Genomic DNA, 19,807 nt, shown 5'->3' on the forward strand with positions numbered 1-19,807 from the left:
TTGTCAGGTCTTGTGTGTGTGGGCTGGCGTATGGATCTTTGTTGCGTCTAGGGATTCTAAGATGTACTGAATGCCTGGAATTATTATCAGCCTGACTGCTGCAGTCTGGTTATGATGAATGCTTCGGTTAACAGTCCCAGTTTGGAGACCTTGGTTTACCTGCATCAACATCTCCCTCTAGTGGAGAATATCTGACAACAAATTCCTCCTGTACAGTGACAGATTTCTCATTGTTTTGAAGACTAGTGGGTACAATTTTCTTTTATAAGACATTAATGAGAGTCAAGTCAGTGGTAGGGTTAAAATGTTTTACTGTAGTGCTACAGTACGCAACAGGTATGAATGAAAACATCGGGCAACATCATGTTCTCTGTAGTTTCGTTCCATACGACAAAAATATCTGGCATGTAGAATCCCCACAACATGGCAGTAGAGTAGAAAACAGGAAAATAATGAAAAGAATATACAAATCAAAGTGTAAATAAAAGCATTCAAAGAGTCGACTTCCTTCTTGTGCTCTCCCAATTCTGTCCTGATGGGTAAGATGAGTACTGGCAATGGAGACTGAAATTCAGGGGTTAAAAACCAAGATCACAGACCTGGCTTTGTTCAGCACGACTCATTAATGGCTTAACCCGCACACATGTGCTCCCTCACACTGACACATACACACATACATACATACATACATACACAAATATGACGCATCCACACAACCACGGGAGAGCGATTGTCACCCCTGGTCTCCGTCCTCCAAGCTGATCTAGATTAGGAAAGTCAAGGTTAATCACCCCAATAAATACATTCTGAAATCTCTTTTTGAAACACAGACCGCCAGACAAATATATACAAATTGATTAAAAGAAACATTAACTCATTACTAAGTGTTTACATCTTAAAACAGTCACTTGAAAGTGGTGTGGACCAAGATGCACACACACAAACTCCTTCTATTAGGCCAAAGTATCCGATTTTTCTCTGTTCTCTTTCTTCCTCCACATTCTGCTTCTTGATGTAACTGATTGTACACACTAGTGTTCATGGTCTAAACCAAAGCAGTGCTATGCTATTATCCCTTCAGTTACAGCACTACAGGCACACAAATTCAAAGACACTCTGTTTGGCTCTCTGCCCTGCCTAGTTCCCATGATCCTTCCTTCCTGCATGTCACTACAAACACACACACAGTGCTCCCTGTAAACAAGTACTCTTTGTCCTTTCGGATTATAAATACTGTTTTGGTAAATCATCATTAAAAGACGAGACAGAGTATATTTGAGCGTATATATCGATACAAAACACAAAGAATTGCACTGTTGGAAGATTTTCCTTCTTCGTTTGTTTGCGTTTTTTGTTTTTCTTCTTCTTCTTTTTGGCTTCAGCGTTAAGGCCCAAAATCTGGAGTGGAAGGGGAGAAGGAGAAGTCCAAGCGGTGATCTGCCTGCGCCCATAGGGCCTAATGTAGGTACAAACAACACACATACAAGCACACTCACAGATAAACAGTATTGCAGGGCAATATAAAAAGACACTAAGGAATGGTGAAACATCCTCTCTGTCATTTCTTTTTGCAAAATCATTCATCTTCATCTTCATCATACATTTTATCTTTTTATTCAAAATCTTTTTAGTCGTTGCTCGTCTCTCATCCCTCCTTTCCTGTCCAAAGTGCGTTGGTGCCGGTGCTGTTTCAGTCTCGCTACACTGGGGGGTGCCGTTCCTCTCTGCAGATGACTGACAGGCGGTGGCTGTGGCTGTGTTTATTGCTATAATGTCCGTGCTGCTCCCCTCTTAGAGGAAACAAAGGGACAAAGTTGCTCTCCTGACACTGATCTGAAGTCTCTGCCCGCCTGTGCTGATTGGAGTCTGTGCTTTTTTTTTTTTGGAGGGAGCTTGCACCAGATCAGTGCCAGAGGGAAACTCCTCCCTGAGGAGCAGGGCTCAGGTGAAGACGTAGTTGAGGAGGAGCTGAGAGAGGAGCAGAACGCAGAGGATGAGACAGTGACGGCCTGTTAACGACGCATTGTCATCCGTCGCCCTCTGACGAGCCAGTTGACGACTCAGGGCCACCAGGTTCCTACAGGAAGAGATAAGGGTCAGGGGGAACAAGTGTACTAATGTGTACTTAAGTGAACTAAAGATATAGTTTGCAACCTGGAGATCTGGATGGATCCCAAGACAAAACTTAGGGTTCTCAAAATGACTAAGGGGATGAAGCATTTTAATTAGAGTTTAGAATTAGAATTAGAGTTTTTTTTTTTTTTTTCAGATTTCTGGTTTCTTTCTGGATACTTATGCAAATGTGTGAAATCCTTCAATTACAATTATTTGAGGAGGAAAAGCCATCCTTCGATTGACTGGGCCTTTGATAAAGAGTAACAAGTCAACACTTTTAAGGGACACAAGCCAAAAACCATTGGCAACCTCTGGCCTTAAATCTAAAAACCTGTGGAAATTTACTAAAATAAAAGCGCACATCAGTCAGCTGACAGCTCAGTAGAGGTACATGCACTAATCACATTACATATTCATTCGACAGGGGACATGCATGTGTGTGCAAAACGTAATAACGAATGAATAAATAAATAAAAACAGACTACTGTTTTTTTTACTTGGTGAAACTACAGTTACAGTCATTTCCTGTACTTAAATTGTTTTTAAATTGTTTTCTTTCCCGTACTTAAATAGTCTTTTATACTGAGTCAACACAAAATATAGCCAGTGATTATCCTTTAAAATAATGTTACAATTTTTTTCCCTAAATTTTTACACTGCCTTTGGAACTTAACAAGAAACACACCACTTTTCACTTTTCACACCAACATAAAACTAAATATTCATTAACATCACTGTGTTTTGGAAGGATGTTTACTTGTTCCTCTGATAAAAAAAAGGAAAAAAATCTCTGCAGTCATTATGTTACCTTGCTCTCTTCACTAATGTGAGTGTGTGTGCGTTAGTTTCACCTCTGAATATCCTGCTGTGTCTTCTGTATAGATGTGATGGACGCCTCTATCAGGGCAATGTCCTTCACCTCTTTACTGCACCGTGCACACTGGTTTGAAAAGCCTGGGCACACGACAGACGAGAATATAAGACTTAGACTGAGCAATAAAAAAAACTGTGCAGTTGTGAGTGTGCGTTTATGCACCTCACCTTCATTGTCTGAGGACTCGTGTGTGGGTTCTGGTGTGGTGCTGCTGCTCTCTGTGTTCTGGCTGCAGCTGGACGGCTGGCTGCTGGCCTTCCTGTGCTTCCCATTCACCTCGGCCTAGGCAGAAGAGGTTTTACTTAGTTGTTCAAATGAATTTGATGAAGATGGTCTTATTTGGCTTATTTGTGAGTTTACAGCACCTAGATATAGATATCACCAACAGGCCCTAATTTGGAGGTGTGTGATTGGTCTGGCTAACCTTCTGTTGGCTGGCCCAGCTGTGGCTGTAGGAGAGTCCATTGTGCCGTCTCTGGCTTTTCTCGTGCGTCTGAATCACTCCATCCTTCTCAAACTGAACCAGACAACGCTCAGTGTCCCACGGCCGCGTGCTGCCAAACATCACAATATATTAAGTTGCAGATGCAGTGAAATTTAAATCTGAGCACGTCATTATTATCCCAATGTTTTTGCTTGCCTTAGTCTACAGCTCAGTCCTTGTTATAGTGACCTAAAAACTAGACTGAAATACAACATTGTGTGCCATTTCGTGCATTTTATTTGCTTGGTGTGTGTGTGTGTTCATACTCCAGGTGCCGGTAGGTCCACTCCGAGGTAACAGGGTCCTGATGGAAAAGTCGCGGGATCCAGGGTTTGTCTCCTCTCTCCCTGGCCTCTCTCCGCTGAGCCTCCTCCAGCACAAACTTCTCCTGGGTGGCCCGCAGCTGGTCCCGATCCATGATGGCACTGGTCACATGCTGCCACAGTCTGCCAATACAGTAAAATTAGATGCAAATGGGGGTAAATGTGTTCTACATACAGATGTTGTTAAAGTGAGCAGTATCTTTGTAATTGTTTTGATGTAATGGGAAGTTATGAAAAAAAAAATCCTCTGGCCAGATTGGTTATAGACCAATTTGCCTTGCCTAACAATGACTGCATTTCACTAGTTTAGTTTTTCACTCCAAATAACAACTTTCAAATGATGTATAAACACAGTGATTGACATACAGAGGTGATACGCATGGTTTACCTTTCAGACTCAAACTCTCCCTGCTGCTCCACCCGTACCACTTGTCTCTTGAGGCGACTGCTGCGGATGTCTGGACTCGGGTTCCACAGCGTCTCCTGCTGGCCCGAGCGTTTCTCATGAATGAATACTTCGCTGTCCTGATTACAACAAGGGTGACAAAATGTTCAGTCCCATCAGACAAATCAATTCATCACGCAGACTAAATGTGCCAATCAATGTTCATTTAGAATATTTGTTGTGTCCTTCACAGGGACGTCAGACTGAGAAATATTCTTCTAAAACCATTTGTGAGCAATTACCAGATCACATGCTGAGCAAATCTACATTTTCAGACAGTCACTGTGTCTGTGGCCCACTGTGAGAGCAATCTAAACAGGGTCTTCTAGTTGCAGTATCTCCCTGCTGTTTCTAAGCCTCCAATTACCAATTTTGCCATTAATTACTACAGAGAATTACTGAGTACTAATTGGCAGGGAGTAAGTGGTGCGATGCAGAAAGATACATTTCAGAGGGAGACTAGAGGCGGCAGGCAGAAACAGAGTTTAAAGCGCTCACCCAGTGTCCATCAACAGTGGCCAGCAGCTCCTCTCCCACAAAGATCTTGCCGCTGATCTGATTCACAGAGCAGGGGCCTCCAAGGAAAGGCTGCAGTGAAAATAATCAAACACCTTTACTGTAACTGCTGTTGACTCAGAAAGTAGAGTCACTGACTAGGTAACTAGTCAACTAGCTATTGCAATTTTGGAAAAAATAACTAGTCTACAACCAAAATTAAACAAAAATGTACCTTTAGTTTGAACTCCAGCTCTGCAAAACATTTTGTTTTCTCACACTCAATGGTGACCTTCCCACCCAGCTCTAGTGTCATAGTGCCGTACAGAATACCTACAGGAGACAGTATTACAGTATCAGATCAACAGCCCATCAACAAACAGAATGTAACATTCCTCTTGGAGGTCCATAGATAAACTATACCCAGATATACTGTTCCCTGTGTTTCTGTACATTTAGGGAGATAATTTATTATGTAGCTGCTCACAGTGAGTACATTCCTTGACTGAAGTGGAAGACAAGACAATAATTTACTACATACACAATGAGCACTCAGAGAACAAACCGACATTTGACCTGTCTTAAATTCCAATGATCATCTAGCTCTAATTTTGGGTGTCTGCCATGTTAAGAGTTCATGTTTGGAGCAGAACAGCTGAGACAGATGGAAAAGTTACAGCCCACACGTGATTTGTTGCAGTAGACAGATTTCATTGTATCTGTATTAGATGAGTTTATAAGTCAACCAACTGTATTCACTGCGCTGTAGCCATGTTTGGTAATTTAAGTGCTACAGTGAGGACTGTTATTAGGGACATCAACACAGAAAATTGACCTTTTGTATCCAAAGAGATAGATGCAGTATGTAAGAGATTATGTTTGTTATGGGAACCTGAGGCTGATGGTAACACAGCAACAAGACCATGAACAGATTTAGTGGTTTTGATGGTCATCAGTATTTACTGTAGACCTGTTACCTTTGCAGTGAGCGTATGGCATTGTGATGACGTACTCCTCATCCCTGCTCAGGAACAGCAGCCTGGCTTTGCCATCCAGAATAGCTGACAGTGAGTTACCTACAACAGCAGAAGGACAGAGAAGGTCATGAGTAAAGAGCAGATCCGTCTTAAAAACATTCCACTGACAGCCATTTACCGTGAGGCGAGGGTGGGAATTTATCTCAACATGAACAAAGGGATGGGAACACAAAGGGAAATGGTGATCAAACCTTTGACTACATTGTCATGTATTGGTTTATGATAAACAGATTACATATTATAGTGTGCTGCGTACCATAGAACTTGGACTTGGCCAGGATGCTTCCACTGATAGAAAAGCCATCCTTCCTATTGCAGACATAAAAGGCAGAGATGGGTGGATGGTGGGACACCTGGCAGAGGAAAGGGAGAAAGAGACATTTGAACAGCAGAGTGAGAAAAAAAGGTGTCAGATACCCTCTGGCATGTATTCAATTTTACACTTGCTGCATTTCGCAGGTGCGTGTTCTGTGTGTTTGCCGAATTGAGCAAAATACTTCACACAAGGGATGAATCATCATGTCCTGTGTATTAACACGTTCTAGCTATGAATCTGGTTTAACCTGTTCAGCTATGTAGAAAGTGCAGCTGTCGGTCTGAGGATGAAGCCAGCAGCAGCGAAATGTTTCCCCCAGGATTGGGTTGTAAGGCTTCTTCAGACCCTGGAAAATGTAAACACAGACAGCAGCGTCAGGGTCAAAGTAAGCACCTTCTGACACAAACAGTTTTTCTCCGTAAAGACGAATGTGGAAACAGCTTGATGTTTTTTTTTTTGCCCACTTGAGCAGGATTACAGTTTCTTAACACTTAACCAATACTTGGTGATGAGAACCAAGCACAGGGCAGAAGATTACAGGAGCAAATAGACTGATGAGAACAGTATAGTCACAGACAATAGGCATCACTATGGAAAACCTTATCACTTGTCTTGATGCAATAATTCAGCAAGTAAACTCCAGTATTAAGGAGAGGTTATCAAGTGTCCATGACCATCCATCTACAGTGTGTCTGTTAGCGGCAGTCAGCCCAAAAAGTGTTGAGTAAGCCAAGTTTAATCTACAGGCCTTATCCGCTGGTTCATGTCGGGTGTTTTGCTGCTACCGAGGAAATAAATTCATGACAAGTGGAAACAAGTGGGAAGTGTCTCCTGACGTTTTTACTGCAGAAGCAGACCCTGGGCAGAGTCATTTGTCAAGTGGCCAAGAAATACATTGTCACAGAATGTCGTGTTAGAGGATAGTGATCCCAAAAAAAGATTGTCTAAAAACTGCTAACACTCAGAGAAAATCTTCCAGGGCTCCCAAAACGGCTGCTTCCCGAAAGCTTGACAGGAAAGTGTAAGTATGGGACTGAAAAACAGGATGAAGGAATGCCCATTAACAGAGCAGAATCCCTTTGTTAGTGCTGATTTTCTTTAAGATGGTAAAATGCTATTTGAAAAACAATGAGGTTAAACTAACCGCTGAATTGTATTCAATTATAGGGATCAACTGACCTGAAAAACTTGACTACATCATTGTTAATATATTGATTTACTGTGCCTTGACTGAAATTGTAACAATACACTTGAAAGATGTTAAATACTGTCAAGCTGCCAAATTTGTTTTATTTAAAATATTTACCATCTTTTAAAGTCTTTATCCAAAGACAGGTGTTGCAAAAAGGGGGGTATCTTTGTGTAATCAGGGTTGGCATATTTTAGAGCCAATATGATGGTATTAACAATCCATCTGGATGCAAACAAATCTTACCTTAGGCTTCTTGTAGAAACCAGACAAGTACCATCTCAACACCTGCTTGATCCGACCATATGCAGTCTCCTCCAGCACAGCTCTGTGGTGAAGGAGCAGAAAAGTCAGACATAATTATGACAAGAAAAGCTCATCAATAATGTGTCTTTGAGGGAAAATACTAAAATGTAAACACACACACACACACACACAAACATAAAGACTGACTGTGAGAGCAGATCAGCATGGTAGTAGTAGTCAGACAGCTTGTCCAGGAAGGAGCGTGGTTCCAGGATGAAGGTGGGCAGTACCACCTTGGACAGGTCCATGCCTGGCCGTAGCTGTTTCAGAAGGCCCCAGATCAGCCCCTTGTTCTCCTCTGATACAGTTTCCACCTGGGACGCCTCCCCAGCCTGAAGTAACACATACAGACAGAAGGGGCACATTAGTGAGGGTGGCATTAAGACCTTATAGTCATATTGGGGGCTCTATGGTCAGAGACCTGGTTTCAGATAAGATAAGCAAAAAAAAAAAAAAAAAAAAAAGAGACAAGCAGTTACATTGTACACTAATATTGGCTTACTGGTGTAAAGCTTACTGAGCTACAGTGTTTTCTCACGGTCTTATTTAAGATGAAGCTCACTGTGAAGGACTTACAACTCAAACACAACAAGGTAGAGCTCTCTGCATACATGAATGTGTACTTGGTGCCTCACCTCAGCCATCTCCTCTGTGCTCTGCTGTACGTAGGCTGTGGCCTGTGGCCCAGGAGACAGCTCATCTGATTGGTCCATATCGCTCTCTTCTGTCAGCCTTCCACCGTTCTCATTGGCCGTAGTGTCCCAGTCATCATGAGCCTCGCGCTCCGATTTGTCTGAAAAGCCGTCATGCTCCATGTGGTGATTGCCCAGCAGTACAGTGTCATTCAACCTAATGTGCAGACACAGAGCAGAAGTGAACAGCAAGGTTAGAACCATATTAAGAAACCCTGACATTTAACTTGTTACTGCCTGTCCAATCACTGATTAAGCTCTGACAAACCTATTCTGGAAATGCTGTTAATAACAGATACAGAATAATAACAGAACTTAATGAAGTGCTTTGCCTTCTGTGCTGATATCTGATTTATGGTTGTACTTTAATACATCTGAACTGGTATCATATGTGGCTGTCATAATGTCAGCAAGACATTATTGTGGATAATGAAATTGAATGTGGAAGCTTGAGCAAATTTAATTGACCATAATTAGACATTAAACATGAACACTGTCATATGACATTACAGACATATTGGTTAATTTTACTTCAGTACTGCCAAAGCTTTGATAATTGCCTAGCCAGTCAGGCAGTCTACAAAGAGAAAAACAGAAATGACCTGCCATGAACCTTTACATCTCTGAATGGCCTTTAAATAGGCATTGAATCTGTGAATCTGTTCTCTTGTATCCGCCTCCTCATGGCTATGAGTAAGCCCACTGCATTAGAGACTGTCCACTAGAAAAACCTGGTTGACCTGGAGGGTTTCAATGTATTTAGTAAATCTGACCTGTCTGGTTGCCAGGACAACCAGACCATACCACCTCATCCTCATCCTCCCCCGTTTCACACCCTGATCCACCTAATCTAGATGTGACTGGCTACAATCAGGATACACAAACAGGATAAACAGAATGTACTTTGCATACACACATACGATACATGCACACACGCATGCTATCATAGATGTGTGTGCAACATAAACAAAGTTGAAAGACAACTACTTCAAAATGCATCTTATGCTGAATTATCACTTTCATGCTATGGGATTTTCCAGTTTTGGAAACATCAAACTCAGACCTCAGATCTGTCAGCACTTTAACAACCAGAACAAAGTTGTGAAAAAAGGAGAAACACAGTAAAGAAAGTCACACATGAGCTTCTAAATGGTCAAAGAAAGGAGAAGCGAGAATGAAAGAGGGAAAGAGACAGGAAGATGAAACTGATTGCTAAAAAGGACCATTATGGCTTCAATCCTAAAGCCGTTTTAAAGTTCACACAGTGCACGTCTGTGTCCTGTTGCAAACGTCCCAAAACACATTGAAACCCATTATAACAGATGGGCGCACAAGTGGAAATTAAAGCAGATCTTAATCATATGCATACTCAATGGTATCAGAATCAGAATCAGAATCAGAATCAAACTTTATTGCCAAGTAAGTTTGCAAATACAAGGAATTTGTCTTGGTATATTACATGACAAATCCTCCACAGTGTGCAGACAAGTCCAAATAAATGTATTCGACCATTATGACAGCGTAAGACAATTGTAGTGTGTCATATGTTTTCAAAACCACATTCAGGGATGGGATTATGGTCACAGAAAACAAGAAATCTGCCTTTTTTCCCCAAACAACGTGAGAGAGTTCAGTTTTCAAAATGCCTGAGGGCTTGTCAGACCTGAACAATCACATTCCCGCACACTCTGTGAATCACTAACCAACCAGTAATGTTATTTATTAACCCAAACACGCCCTGGAACAGAGGCAGCTTTCCTTACCTCAAAGACATACAGCATACAGACAAACTGTTCCTCAGGAATCAAAACACCACCAATGATGTTAGCAGTAAATCCAAACACAGACGCAGTCTGTCCTCGTCTCCTTTCTTCTCCGGTGTGGGTGTAAATGTTTTCAATCTACAGACTAAAAGGTGCAGTGTTGTTTCCTTGACTCCGGCACACCTGCTTCCTGAATGTGCGTGTGCATATTTCTGTCTGTGTGCCAATGTGTGAGCCTTTGTGCATATGTGTGTTTGTGCCTGTGCGGACTGGCAATGGCTGTGTTGCTGCCGCCTCTAACTGGGTGGTGTATGGTTCACATTCTACTTTGTCTTCCTGCTCCTCTGTCAGTCATGTGATCAAATGGGCTGCTGTGATTGGTTGGGAGATGAGCAGGAGAGGAGGGAGAGCTGGGATGGATGGCCAGAGGGGGGATTCAGCCATGAAGGAGGTGATAGGAGGAGGAGAGGGGTGGAGAGGAAAGGGATGTCTAATGTAGGAGGTAAACAGTACACAAACGGCAATGCACACATTCAAGCAGAAAAGAGAAAATAACATAAAAATAAAAAGAAAGCCAAAAAAAAAAAAAGATGACAGCGAAAAAGACAAGAAGCACATGAACAATTATTACATATGTATGACAAATAATACAATCACTGCATATGCAAAAGAGAGTATAATTTTCGATAAATACAGCTATAAATAGAAACTACACATACACCATGGGTGGGGTGCACGTTGGCTGATAGCTTTATAGCTTTCTTGTTACACAATAATTAATTAATTTGGCATCATGTTCACAGCTACAGTCTGCTATGGTCTACCACCTAAAGGGGGTTAGCACTGACTTGCTTAACAGTTGAGGAAAAACTGCTAATGCATTCACTTGCCCAGTCAAACTCTGTCAATGAAGCGCAATATGTCATATATATAAATGCCAGCAGAATATCAGGGCCTGCTAGCATGATTAATGTTCTATCCACTGTCCAGTAAAGGAGATTATTAACCACAAGTTGCTACCTAATACACTCAACAAGACAAAGCTGACTTTTAGAAGTTTGCTGGATCCAGTGGTCAAATGTAGAAAGACGATTACATGAGAGGATTAAACTAGGTCAACATCACACAACGGTCACAGAGACAAGAGTCAGACTCCTAATCAAGACCTCCTGATCTAGTACACCACATTTCATCAGTGAAAAATGACATACAGTCTCTCTCAATCTTCACACAGACATATGCAGACATACAGTTTACACACAGGTTGGCCCTACGCATACCTTGTATAATGCATGTGGCTCACCTTCACTAACAAAACAAAATAAAACAATGACAGGCTAATTTTAGCATAAGAATAGTACAGAGAGATTCCATCTGCAGAGTAATGGATTTTTAAGGGTAACTTAGCTTTTCCTTTATGATGATGTAGCTAAGTGCTGTTAAAAACCTATTCTATGCATTTCTACTTTGAAGCAAGTCTGTCTGTTGTGTGATTCTACTGTTCTCCACATGAGGAATATAGCTAATTCATTTTAAGAAAGGAAACATGGTTTTCAAAATGGGGCAAATGGTCCAGAGTTGGTTGCTCATGGTAACTTTAATATGATTAATTATAGATCATGATCATGCGTTTTACCTTTACGCCGTCTCCATCTTTGTTGATATCACAGCATGGCATAAAGGCATGACAAAAAGTTATGTTTCAACTCTCTTCACTACTTTTAAATAGGACACAGGATAATATAAACATTTCATAAATGCATGAATTGATCCTTTCCAAATGCAATCGGTAAACAAGGAAATCGAAATTTCCCAAGAATGGTACATAATTATGGTAAACATAGCTAACTTTGTATGTTGCATCAGGAAGCTGTGTTTTGTATTTAGCAAAGAATATCTCTGTGGGTCCATGTTTCTTAGGCTATGATTATGAGCTGTTAACCAGAAAGTACAGAGATTGTATTTCAGACCAACCATCTGGGAATTTCTGACTTCTACATAAGTAAGACTACATAAATGTGCTTGGTAGGAATGCCAACAGTCCTCTGTGTGAACTGGCAAATGCAACAACTTGGAGTGTGATTACGGGAAATACACATAATCCAATAACAACAAGTAATAAATGTAGGATGAAATTAAAATTATATCTGAGAGGCTTTCAGTGTATTTAGCTGTATCTGTGTGTGTATTACTCACTGCAGCAGCTCTGTGTCAGTGAGTGCGGTAGACTGCAGCAGGTGGAGTATATGGGAGGACTCTGAAGACGTGCTGATATCTCCTTCTCTCTCTGCTTTGGCTGTCAGCTTGTAGAGACTGGAGCAGCTGAGAGCCAGCTCCAGGGCATCCATCCAGCATCGACCTGACAGAGACAGACACATTTTAGAGACGGGAAGGAGCACCTTAAATAAATTCCGCTTGTGAGGAGAATTCATTAAACATGCAAGAGCGTATATTTTCAACCAAAACAACCACACAGTAGACTCACCATCAGACTCTGAGGCAGCTCTGAAGATCAGGTAGTTGCTGGGTAGAGGCTGTGTAATGGAGCCAACATTCTCTCCTTTGGGACCCTGAGCATATGGATGAAACAGTGACTCACACTTCATGCCATTTTAGTTACGTTGTACCAACAGAAATAAATGGCTCCCTGAAGGGCCATAAGCATGATAGATTATGGAAGAGGAGAAATAGCACTTCAATTATAGACAAAAATGCTTGTTTTCATCTTGCAGTGCAAGTAAAGCCTGCACTTTCATTCAGTGCTGCAAAGCCAACTTTAAATTAAAAACTCCAGTCATGACAACAATAAAGGTCCCTTGAAAAAAGCTTCTTTTACAGCTTCAGTGGTAGTGAGACCATTTTGTGTATGGCTTTTAATTTCTAATTAGTAACCGTACATTAAATTTAATGTGCTTTGCCATGAGCCACATGTCTTTTTTACTACTACCACTAGGAGGCACTCAAATCAGAATCAACATTTATCAGTGTGTGTCATTGTTTGTTTGAAGATGCAAAAACAGACTTCATGAATAGTAATATTTAAACATAAAAAAATATAGAATTACCCTTGTATTGAATGAATATGCTTATTTATATCTTAGTCTGTCTCAGTATAACCACTGAAGTCTTCTTCAGGTTGTCATGAAAATGTCTGTGAGCCTACAAACATGTCTGACCTTGACAGCCCAGATGGATTTGTCCAGGGGGTGGTAGAGTTTGAAGCAGAAACCATCTTTCTTTGATGGTCTTTCGATCAGCTTGCATGCACTCAGGAGAATGGTGCCCACCCAGTGGTCCGTTTTGGGGGTCTTATAGATCAAAAGAACCCCAGGCTTCAGGGCACACCACAGCTTGGTCCAACTCTTTAAAGAGCCACGGATCTAAAGAATGATGAGAGATGAGAAGGGAGATCATTTTAATATAAGAATATATATAGGAAACCCAAGGAATATGATCTTGTTAACTTATCTTACAAATCACAACAAGATTAACATGAAGAGATTCTAAGCTGCAGAACTGTTCCAGTGTTGCACAAGTATTTGTAACAAAGGATATGCAAATTACAGCTAGGATGATAAATACCAAAAGGTGTAAATGACAGATGATTAGGAACCAGTCTAAAGAGTTTGTTGACAATATAACAGGTCTGCATGACACTGTTGAAACATCCCTGAATACCTTTAGCCAGTTGGACATGATGACAACACTGGGGTCCTTTAGTGCACTGAACAGTTCTTTCGCTGCCCGTTTCTTCTCTTGCCTATAATTCTGCTTTTGGACCTGTGAAACAGAACAAAACACACATGAATGAGTCATCAGTCTTAACTGGTCAGAGGACTGGTTTTTAAAAAGTCAACACTAGGTGGGAGCAGAGTCAAACAAATATTGGCATTCATGCAGGCAACCTGGTGCCTCTGGATTTCATTAACATGATTCACTGTTGATCATTTGAAACACTTTGCAAAAGGGGTACACATTAAAATATGATTCACAGACAAGAGGTTTCCAAATGTCCAGTGTACATTTGACCGAGTGCAGACTGACAGAGATACTAAAGAACTAAATTATACACTCTTTGTGATGAATCCAACTGGATAATAATGGTCAACAACTCTCATAGTTGTCACAAACAAGGAAGGGACGTGTACCTTGAGAGACTCTTTACGGGCCAGCTTCTCTGTGGGCGAGGGGCAGTCCTTCTCAACACCATTAAACATCCTGGACTCAGACTGAAGGAGAGAGAAGACAGTCAGTCAGGATGAAGAGGAGGGAGAAGAGAGAATTTAAAATAAAGACAAACACTAAACTATTACACCTGCTTTAGAAATTTTAGTTTGTGAAAATGAACGATTGGAAAATATCAGCTTGTAAAAGTTTAAATTAGTCCAAAAAATAGTTCTCTCCCTTATCAAATCTAGATTAATGATGATTAATTAATCATGCACTGCTACAGGAGTTATCTAACTTGTCTGGCATTGTGAACAGCACATTATTTAATTGTCCCCTTTTCCATGTAGCACATCTGTTATGCCACAAGTTTGTGTGAAGCAGGTGGGTGGCCCTTTCAGTCAGCAACACAACTTAAGCAGGCAGTCAGTTCTGGTGTTGTGACCACAAACCCACTGACTTCCTTGGTTGGACAGCACAGACTGTTTGATGGTCTCCACTCATCAGTAAGCAGAGATCAGAATCTCAGTGGGTAAGTTATCCTGTGATTTCACTGTGATATGGAATTACATAACCACTTGTTCTGCATGCACTAAGCCAATATGACTCACAATATTATTTGGTGAGCCTACACAGGCGCTTAGGCTTATCTATTTGTGTTAAAAGAAGCCATTCTTTAAGTGTAGCACACAACTACAACCCACGGTAAATGACAACATGCGAGGATAAGGCTGTGTTCAGGCTCCTATTGTCCCATAAGGGCTTTCGGGATGGAAGAGAGGGCAAAAGGCCACAGATGCAGCTGCGCCTGTGAATTATTCCACTTATAAATAGGCAATAATGCAGGACGAGGCGAGGCAAAGCGACAAGAGGAGAGGAGACAAGACAAGATGAGTTTTCCCGGTTGCCAGTGGAAACATTTATTGACCGCTCCTAATTATTATTAGTAAAGAACAGAGGTAGATTATTAGGACTAACACAGCATAAGCAAGAGAGGCAGCATCAGGACAATAAACATCTGCACTGCCAAATAAATGGCTTGTGGTGCTTAAGACACAGTTCCCACCATGGCCCTGACACATAAAATCCCACAGCTTCTAAAAGACTTTAGTACACTGGTGCAGTGTCATGACTTAAAAATGTTAATTATTCCTGTAGTGCTGTTTTACCATTTCACAATCTCATATAATTCATGAACTATTTGTAAAATGCCCTGATATTACGTAGCTTCCTCTATGAACAAGGCCCTAACAATTATAAAGTTTGTTGAGCTAAAATTCTTCTATGTGTCTCAGGTTGTTAATACTGCAGTCAATCAGAAGAAAAGGAATCATCACAGAATACAAAAAGCCCAACCCAATGAGTCAGTTACAGTGAATTGTCAAGGAGCTGCCCAATCAGAAACTGTGTTCTTACCTTGCTGCCTGGTGATTGGGCAGGACTAAGTTCATTACTCAGCATGGAGAGACCGTTCCTGTCTGTCTCACTGCCTGGTGGGAACCCACAACATACAGTCACATACAAATGAACTCCGTGAATAAACCTGCTGACAGACAATTAAAGCATGGCAGCCCCAAAAGCAGCTAATAAGCAGCAGCTGAGGTTCATTGATTTGTATGGAATAAGTACAGAACAGCACAGTACGACATGTCATTTCACTGAAACTGGAATCCACAAGGACACATCACTGAAATATCAGATTTTGGTCATATTCACATACCACATGTCAGCTTTTTTTTAATTACCTGGGCTGAGATTGTAGAGGTCGTTGTCTCCTCCATAAGACAGGTTCCGGGTGAGGGTGCGGGGGTCAATTTTGGGTGGGGAGGTGGCATTGGGGCACAGAGAAAACCTCCGATGGAACAAATTCTCCTCCTTCATCCTGACAACCTGCTCGTCCTCTGCAGGGGGCAAAGCACAAAAGGAAGAAAAGAGGGAGGAGATATGGAGAGAAAAGTGGAAACAGGAGAACGTGAGAAAAGAAAATTCTGATTAAAATTTCAAATAGCATTCTGATATCACACTGTAATATCAGATTTTACAAACATCTCAATGAAGTGATTCATCCCGTCTTTGTGTCTCTCCTTTTGAATCTGATCTTGCTCGTTTTCTCTCCCTGTGTCACCGGCTCTCTCAAACGCCATCCTCACTCCTTCTCTCTGTGTATATCTATCTGACCAGACCCCCACGCCTTTCTCTCCAATCCTACACCAACAAAGACCTACTGTATGAGGACATGTCAGCCTGTCCACATAATGGCACTGTGCGTGGCAGTGACAAGCAGTTCAGACTGCACATTGTCAGAGTATATGACAGAAAGAGGCCCCAACCAAGTCACTCGGTCCACAGAGACTCTCTGTCCAAGACGACCCCCACCACTGTTACCACTATTCCTCCATCCTTCCTGTCTGCCTGCATCAACAGGCATCCATCCACAAATTGCTTCACTCAAAAAGCAAAAAATACTGCTTCTTCGCTCATTCCCTTGATATCCACAAGGATCCTGTCTACTAATGAGCACATCTCAGCGCACAAAGGGGACAAACGCAGCTACTGTAGATGTGTGGCTCTGCAGCTTGATGTTCTCACTGTGCTGTTGTTAATTTGCAGAGGTGATGAAGTCATATTTACATGAAAGAGACAAAGACAGGTACACATACACACACACACACACACACACACACACAAATACAAAACCATACAGGAATACACATACTGCATGCAAGTCTGCACATACAGAGTCAGAACTGTGTCAAGACTTTGATATGTATTGATAATAACAGACCTCTTTTTCTTCTTTCATACTTGAAATACAGTGACGTAGCACTTAGCCTCTTTTTGCCAGTTTTCTCCCCCATTGAGCTCTGTGACTACTGACAAGTTGCAAACTATTGATAGCACGTTATTAACAACTGCTAAGGGTTGCCGCTGTTTCCAGACAGATCGTTATGCTTGTTCAAATGGGTGGCGAGCTGATCATAGCAAATCGGAGCTGACGGTAAAACACTGAGGTTAATGGAGCGTAGCTGTTACCACCTGGGACTGTCTGGACAGCCACACTGTGCTCTGCTCAGATCAATATAATCCTATTCATTTTCTCTCAGTGCACAAACACACACAGTAGACAAGACCCTCTGACTGGCAGCCTACAGAGCAGACTCGCCTACAAGTCCTCAATTACAACATCCAAGAACAGTGAGTTACATAAAATTCATTCATAGAACGTTTTCACAGACTGATTCATCTCGAACTCTCCCACATTGTTCAGCTGTGATTGGACTGGTGCATGAGGCAAGTGCAGTATGTCAGAGTGTTTATGCCGGTAAGTGACAGAAGTAAAACCTGTGGGCTGTGGAAATAGGTAACAGCATGTGGTGCTGCAGGACTCTTGCCAGTTAATGAACTGTACCTTCCCTCTGCAAGAACATACATGTGCATATTAAAAATACACAGGAACACTCACATCCGTGTTCTCGTCGCACCACTCCCTGCTTCCATCGGCTTTCTGTTCTGCCTTTGTGACTCATTCTCTCAACCGCCCTACTCCCTTCTCATTTCTGATCTTGCAATCTCTTCTATGCATTTCTTCTTCCTGCCCTCTGCTCTTTCGTCCTTTAAAAGAGCCAGCTATGAACGACCAAGATATGAGTGTGAAAAGGTAAATTTATTCTTCCCGATAAGGAGCCTTATTTGTCCTTGTGGGGCAGGTCTATAAATAGCATTCTATTGCTGCAGTGCATGCCTGCATGTGTAGCACAGTGCTGAACTCTGAGTGGGGTGCAGGCTGCATGGAAAAGAGCTTGGAGCTTCAGCATTACACAACAGTAAGCACAATGGGCTGCCAAACTGTACGGGGACAGACAAACGCACACACACAGAATTAATACCACTTACAGCACAGGCCCTGAAGATGTGGGCAGACATGTACACTGACGAGACAAACCAATCACAGCTGATTCTCACAGCTGCAGGGCGGGATTTGTTGAGAGAGAGACTGTGTGTGCCTAAGAAAATTACAGAGTCTAGACCGAGCATGGGTGTGGCCTCCATGCATACTTAATGTGTTTGTGTTGTGTGTGGGCCTGTCAGTTAAGCCTATGTAGAGGACATGCCAGTAGTGCTTGCTTGCATGTGTGTGTGTGTGTGTGTGTGTGTGTGTGTCTTGAATGACGTAAGTGAAGAGAATGAGTATGTGTTCTGTGCATACGTGACTGTATGTGTGTGCCTGCTTCGTTGCTGCAGACTGGGAGGATTACACATGCACATGATGTAGTGCCAAGGAAGAGAGAAAATGCTCCTCTCCAACTAGCCAATCCCAGCAACAGTGGTGGAGCAGGCCGCATTGAGTGTGCATTACAGACAAACACACGTACATAAATGCACAGAAAACATACACAAACACACGCACACCAGAAGTTGTGCTCGGCTCACAGACTTACTACATCAGAGGTGGTGGGAAAAATATTGATGTGTGAGAGAGAGCAAAGCATCACATTCACTTGTGTGTGTCTTTAAATGCATAACTCTGGCTGAAAAGTGTTCAATACTGTAGAGTTCCCAGGCTTGAAAACAGCCACAGGAACATTATACCAAAACATACGATTGATTACTGTTCCAGTCTATTTCAGCAACACTCTGCACTTATGTTAGCCCGCCTGTGATGCTTAATCTATGCAGGGTGCATGAACACAGTGTTTTAGTTACTGTGGATCAACAGGTTACAGAGATAGTACAATTTCAATCAAAACTCTGCACATTTTTATAAGCAGCATGTCTGTTGTGTAACCTTCTATCTCACAGATATGTATTAAAATACTGTGTTTCTATGTCCAAATATAAAACAGTTGGCTGCTGTATCCTCTGAGGGTAACAAGTGCAATGCTGGTCTTCATAGAAGTAAGAGAAGACGCAGTGTGTGTAATGGAGAAGGTGCCACTGTGAGGGAAGACATAAATGGACATCAACAGCAAAAGGACATTTAGATTTATCAGTGTGGCCCTCAGAAATACACATTACAAGATGGAAAAGAAGCTGTAGTTAGTGAATCTTTACCCTTTGTGACCTGGTTCAAATAAACACTGAAATAGAAGGGCCTCTGTTTTTTTTCTCTGTGTGAAAATATAGGGCTTTTCCAGGTCACTTTGCTTTATATATTGAGGACAAAAGGTCAGAAGAACCTATCCAATGGAAATCCAAGGAGAAACTCGTGGACCATTTTATTTGCAGGAACTCTACACTTTGATTGACCTTCTATTAATACTGAAATGTAATATTGCTACAGTTCAGCTCTCAAAACTCACTGTACACAGCACTGAAAGTTTTCCTCACAAAGCTAACCTTACTAATGCTACACAGGTGCTGGGCTAATATTTACCCAGTGATATGAACATCTTGTGGAACAGATAACAGCAAGGTAGCAGCAGCAGGCCAGTCAATAACACACATTCCTGTGTCAAACATTAACCTTGAACTATGAGAAGAAGGACAGATAAAACAACAACAACAGCGTGTGACCCACAGTTACCTTATCATTACCGAAGTGGAAGCACTGCTGTCACATGGGGCCTGCTCGTTTTTAGTAATCACTACAGCAACTGAGGT

At 41.8% G+C, this 19,807-nt stretch overlaps 1 protein-coding gene across 4 annotated transcripts in view; it reads right to left on the reverse strand.

Moving 5' to 3' along the window:
• Positions 1-294: 294 nt before the first annotated feature.
• Positions 295-19,807, reverse strand: part of osbpl5 (oxysterol binding protein-like 5) — a 41,881-nt gene continuing 22,368 nt past the window's right edge. For 2 of the 4 annotated variants that reach the window (XM_018664195.2, XM_018664194.2), the window contains 21 exons: positions 15,952-16,107; positions 15,623-15,696; positions 14,188-14,268; positions 13,718-13,819; positions 13,216-13,419; positions 12,525-12,609; positions 12,236-12,398; positions 8,220-8,433; positions 7,732-7,916; positions 7,525-7,606; positions 6,337-6,435; positions 6,030-6,126; positions 5,714-5,812; positions 4,972-5,069; positions 4,740-4,829; positions 4,185-4,321; positions 3,740-3,919; positions 3,414-3,543; positions 3,157-3,271; positions 2,967-3,069; positions 295-2,077 (listed from right to left, as the gene is read on the reverse strand). In XM_018664195.2, the coding sequence (XP_018519711.1) occupies positions 1,942-2,077; positions 2,967-3,069; positions 3,157-3,271; positions 3,414-3,543; positions 3,740-3,919; positions 4,185-4,321; positions 4,740-4,829; positions 4,972-5,069; positions 5,714-5,812; positions 6,030-6,126; positions 6,337-6,435; positions 7,525-7,606; positions 7,732-7,916; positions 8,220-8,433; positions 12,236-12,398; positions 12,525-12,609; positions 13,216-13,419; positions 13,718-13,819; positions 14,188-14,268; positions 15,623-15,696; positions 15,952-16,087 (2,610 nt within the window). In that variant the 5' untranslated portion in view covers positions 16,088-16,107 and the 3' untranslated portion in view covers positions 295-1,941. The remainder of the gene's footprint in view (positions 2,078-2,966; positions 3,070-3,156; positions 3,272-3,413; positions 3,544-3,739; positions 3,920-4,184; positions 4,322-4,739; positions 4,830-4,971; positions 5,070-5,713; positions 5,813-6,029; positions 6,127-6,336; positions 6,436-7,524; positions 7,607-7,731; positions 7,917-8,219; positions 8,434-12,235; positions 12,399-12,524; positions 12,610-13,215; positions 13,420-13,717; positions 13,820-14,187; positions 14,269-15,622; positions 15,697-15,951; positions 16,108-19,807) is intronic. The other 2 variants (XM_018664197.2, XM_018664196.2) reach the window with 1 other exon arrangement.

Source organism: Lates calcarifer, linkage group LG10 (assembly GCF_001640805.2).
Source record: "Lates calcarifer isolate ASB-BC8 linkage group LG10, TLL_Latcal_v3, whole genome shotgun sequence".
NCBI lineage: Eukaryota > Metazoa > Chordata > Actinopteri > Centropomidae > Lates > Lates calcarifer.